We start from the raw sequence: 5,233 nt of genomic DNA, 5'->3' as shown, positions 1-5,233 counted from the left end.
GTGTATAAATGCTAAAATCCACTTGAATAATGAGAGAGAGGGAAAAAGAGCTGCTCCTCCTCACTCCCGTGTAAGGTTGCTGAAGACTGTTATCTGTGTGAAAAAACTGCACAACGGCGTTAACGGCAGGCAGATTTAACTATCTAAAAGCAAAGGGGCAATTAGCGACACTTCTGTATGCCAAATGTATCAATACTTAACTATTCAAATTAATAATTTGGAGTTTTTTCAATCTGCCCCCCGCGGATTTAAATTTAAATTTCTATACAAGACCAGATTGAGCTAGCTGCTTATTCTTCTCAGAACAAATCAAAGCAGCCCCCCGTTGAATTCTTGCAATATTGTCATTAGAAACATTAGAATCACTCAGAGGTACAAGATTTAAATCTAACTGATCAATATGAGAATCACTTAACCCATCACCTTTAACCAAAAGAATAACAGACGATATCTCCCTAAAAACAACACTTTTATTACCCTTGACCAATTGTACTTGAACAGCCTCACCAAGAGAATTATAAATAACATCAAGAACTCTAGCTAAAGGGTAATTGGGAGCCTTAACCATTGAATCTTTTATCAAGACTATGTCACCTTTTGATATTTTAACGTGCTCTCTAGGGTAATATTTACCTCTGTATTTAGTTGCCTGATCTTGCAATCCAAATAAAAACTCATTGTGATAACTATTACGCAATTTCTCTTTATTATGAATTAAACGCCGAAAGTCCTTACCCAAGTCAGAAGAGTCATAATCATCAAGTTGACCTTCGTGATATATACATTCCATAACCTGTGTATCATATCCAAATTTCAAAAACTCTGGTGACAGCACCTGAAAATCATCATTCACATTCTGTTCCCTCAATGCGCCAAGTTCAGAAATGGGTTTCTTATTAGCGTAACATATGCATTGTTTAATTACATTAGAAAATTCCAGAAAATCTAGAATATTATTATAGATTGCTCCCTGTATTAACTTTCTTACCAGACCAACTCCGGACTCTATGATACCTCCAATACCACGATTCAGAGAACCACGAGGATACTGTGAAAATTCAGTGACATCGACACCCCTTTGATTGAAGAATTCCTGCACCTCACTTGCTTTCAGACATTCCTCAATCCATGTGAATGCACCACCAAGATTTGAGCCAGAATCTGAAAATACTTTGTTAGGCAAACCATAGTTGTAAACATGATTTTGAAAAGCCAATAAAAATCCTTTAGAATCAGCTGAAGTCACTATTTCAACATTAATCATGTGAGACCAAATACATTTAAAAATTACTCCATAGGTTTTAACTTTGTCACTTCCATACCTTGTGAAATATGGTCCAAAGTAATCAATGAAACATACAGAAAAAAACCTCTTTATGGGATTCACATTCCACTCTCTATAGTCATTAGCATTAACTTTAACTGGTCTACTATTAAAACGTTTACAGTGGTAACATTCATTCACAACCTTCTTAACTGTTGAAAATCCCTTGAGCAGAAAAAATGCCGGTTTCAATTTATGTAGCACATAGTAAGTACCTGAGTGATTAAACTTCACGTGAGTGTCCATTATCAGTATTCTACCGAAATCGCTATTATTACTAACGAGTATTGGAGTTCTCGACATCATACCTTTAGACATCTTTCCCATTTTACATTTTACTCTAAGAAGACCATCAGTCACAAAATACATTCATTCTACTAACTAGCTCAGGAATAGACTTTTTTGCTTTCCGTTTTGAAGTGAAAAATTCTTGTAAATCTGGAAAGCAATTCTGTTGATCAAGCTTTAGCAAATCATTACTGCAATTTTTGTAGCTTGCATCTAAAAAGGCAATTGACTGCTGGCTCTTAGAATTTATTCTTAATCTTAATTTGTTTATGAAAAGCTTAACTTTCATTAGTACTTTAATTGCTTTGTCAAGTGAAGAATACTTAATTAAATCAACAACTGTACCAACTGACATATCTTCAACACTTGCCTTATTTACAACCAGCTTGGGTATATCCACATCATTAATCATGCCTGGATTAGGAATTACAAGCCATTCTAGTAAATTTAAATCTTCCCGTAACATCTTGGGTCCGGTCAAGTAACAAGAGTTTCTTAATTATCTTTGAGAAAGATACTAATCTAGTCGTGAAATCTGCAGCATTTTCATTTGATCCTACGTGAGCTAACTTCACCGAGTGTGTAGACTTACAGAGGTCGACAATATTTGCGATTCTATTATTTACATATACTCTTCTCTTTTGAAGCTTTGTTCTCAAGTTCTCATAATCAGCTAGCCAACTTAAGGCAATCGTAGAATCTGAAAAAAAAACATTATGTCATTAACTGCAATAGGCACAATACAAGAAGTGAGCATTTTATACAGATCAAAAGCCCTTTGCAATGTATACTCTACTGCAGTGAGTTCGAGTACAGGCATAGTTCGCCCTTTCAGATTTTTATTCAGAATCTTATTATGGGCAGATACGAAGGATACCAACTTTGAATCTCTCTCCTGCAAGTAAATAACACATCCAATAAAGTTTTTACTCGCATCACTCATTACAATTATATCAAAATTAGACTTTCTGCTACCCATATATCTTGGTATCTCTAGCCTTTCACCATTATTGAATTGTGAAGCTATGTTTCTCCATTCATTTAGCTGAGCACCATGAAGAGAAGTATCCCATTTATCTACATAATCAGACTGTAATTGCCTGAGGAAGATCTTACATCTGTTTAAAATAGGCAAGTTAGCATTATTCAAATCAAATATACTCATTACTGAACTCAAAATCTGCCTAGGAGTATTGGCTTCAACATTTAATTTAACACATGTGGCCTTTAGTACATCATTATATCTGTCCCAGCCCATGCCAAGAATTTTAACCTCTTGTGGAGTCTCTGTGCCAACTTTACAGTCAATGTCACGCTGAAATTGAGAATAATTAGTAACATACTGCTGCAATGGAAATTTATGCTGCTCAAATATTGTACTGGCTTCCCTGTGAACCATTTCAACTTCATCTTCATCTGCACAACCAATCAGAAAATTATCAACATAACTGCCTTGGAAGATTCTTTTTTTCAATTCCTGAATTTCTTCAGTATCACCATCTGTCTCCAATATTAGCATTTTATAAAGACAGCACTGCAACAGATATGGAGAAACAGACATCCCAAATATTACTCGCTTTGAGCGATACACAACTGGTGTAAAATCTCTAGATTCAACATCCTTAAACCAATAAAAGAGAAATTTTGAGGAATTCTTATCATCAATGGCCAATCTGTGAAAGGCTTTTGAAATATCAAATCCAAGTATAAACTTGTCAAACCTCATCATGGTCAATGCATCACTTATTTTAAAATTCTTGTTATAACCTGGGTGAATACATTGATTTAGACTAATGCCTTTACTGCCATCATGTCTTTTTTCTGCAAGATTCGCCATGTAAATAACTCTTACTTTCATAGTATCTCTTTCATCTTTAATTACAGGACTGTGGCTAATGAAGAAATATTTTAGAAATTTCCTTTTATATTCTTCAAAATCTTCAACTTTTTCAATGATTCCCAAATCAATTTGTGACTGGAAAACTTCATCAATTCGCTTTAGAACATTACTGTTCATGTATTTCTTCTTCAGACTGCACAGAACCTTGAAAGCAAGTCTCTCATTTGATCCAAGAAGATCTTTATATCTAGTCAACCAAGGAATTGGTACGACATAAAATTTTTCAGAATCTCTGTAAATGTTGCATAAAATAAAATCTGTCACTTCTTGCTCAGTTTCATTAGTAACACATTCAATAGAATCCTCTTCTTCCATATTTATGAATATCTTACAATCATGACCCAACTGAGAATAATCCGCAACCTCTGCTATATATGGCAGGCTTTCAAAATTATATATTCCATCAAGTGTTGGCACTTCATAGTCAAATCCATCAGAATCAATCTCCATAGTGCCAATGTATGAAGTAGTAGATTTTGTTTCTTCAGAAATCTTCCTATGAGACATCAAAGATGTATCTACTGCATCGGAAAGATTCTTTATCCAGTCAGAAATAGAACCAATTAATATTAGTTTATCATTAATTTTGTAAAAGGAAGTCAGTCTGTCTTTTTGACCTAGTACTCCACTCTCCATGCTCATCACACAATGCCAATGCTTTGCACCTATCAGTAGCTTTATATCATCAATGTCATGAATTCTGTTTACATCATTGAATTTATCATAAGCAACCTCTTTACCATTCTGCCTTAGCAGTTCTATTAATTTATACATATGAGGAGCTTTCATCTGAATTTCAATCTTAGAAATACAAATACAAGTAATTTCATAACTTACATCACCAATCTTAAAAGGAAAACTTACTGACTAGGTACAAATCTTTTGATTAGTATTAATCCCCTTGATAATCAAATGAATCTTAGGAACTACTACCTTTAAGTTCAAGAAAGCTGCTAGACTTTCCTCAATAAAGGAATTCTGGCTACCCGAATCCAAAACTGTATCCACTTTAACACGATCATGTTCAGTCGTCACTGTTGGTAATGGTAATAAAGAATCAACAATATCCAAATGACTAGATGCTGTAACAGTTGATGGTATTTCATTAACACTCTCAACAACATTAACCACCTTTGTAGTAGTTTGCTTACTATTACTAGAATCTGTTGGCTTTGAACTCCACAAAAAACTCCAGTGTTTACCCTTTTTGCATTTGAAGCATACACCTGACGTTTGAAATCTGCACTCATTACTATTATGACCTGCTTTTAAGCATTTAAAGCACTTGTGCAATTCTTTCAATCGCTTTATTTTATCAGATACTTGCAAGTACTTTGTGCAACTGGCAATTTTGTGATCTTTAGCATTACAAAGCATACATAAACTCCTGGTTAAACTAGTATTCAAACTAGTAGCCAACACTGCGGTTTTACATGGACTTTCTTTACTAATGTTTAATTGAGCGTTATACCTGCTGCAAGCTTCCAAAAATTTACCAGTGACCTCATCTAAAGTAGGATGAGACTTATTTGTGATCGCAACTATGATATCTTGAAATTTAGTAAGCAATGAAGACCACACAAAATAAAGCATAACAGTGTCCAAATCAATAGCATTATCTATCACTGCATCAATCAGCTTCTTAATATGAGCATAAAAAATATATGGATCATCCTTGCCCCAAACAAAACGTCAGTTAACTCTTTAATGAGGACAAACTT

The 5,233-nt window shown here is 34.3% G+C and overlaps 1 protein-coding gene across 1 annotated transcript in view; it reads right to left on the bottom strand.

Moving 5' to 3' along the window:
• Window positions 1-247: 247 nt before the first annotated feature.
• LOC137639246 (uncharacterized) overlaps window positions 248-5,233 on the bottom strand; it is a 6,893-nt gene continuing 1,907 nt past the window's right edge. Inside the window, exon 2 of the mRNA XM_068371536.1 lies at window positions 248-2,312. Coding sequence (XP_068227637.1) covers window positions 263-1,693 — 1,431 coding nt within the window. The 5' untranslated portion in view covers window positions 1,694-2,312 and the 3' untranslated portion in view covers window positions 248-262. The remainder of the gene's footprint in view (window positions 2,313-5,233) is intronic.

The sequence above is a fragment of the Palaemon carinicauda genome, chromosome 4, assembly GCF_036898095.1.
Source record: "Palaemon carinicauda isolate YSFRI2023 chromosome 4, ASM3689809v2, whole genome shotgun sequence".
Classification (NCBI taxonomy): domain Eukaryota; kingdom Metazoa; phylum Arthropoda; class Malacostraca; order Decapoda; family Palaemonidae; genus Palaemon; species Palaemon carinicauda.
This window is presented reverse-complemented; position numbering and strand designations above follow the sequence as displayed.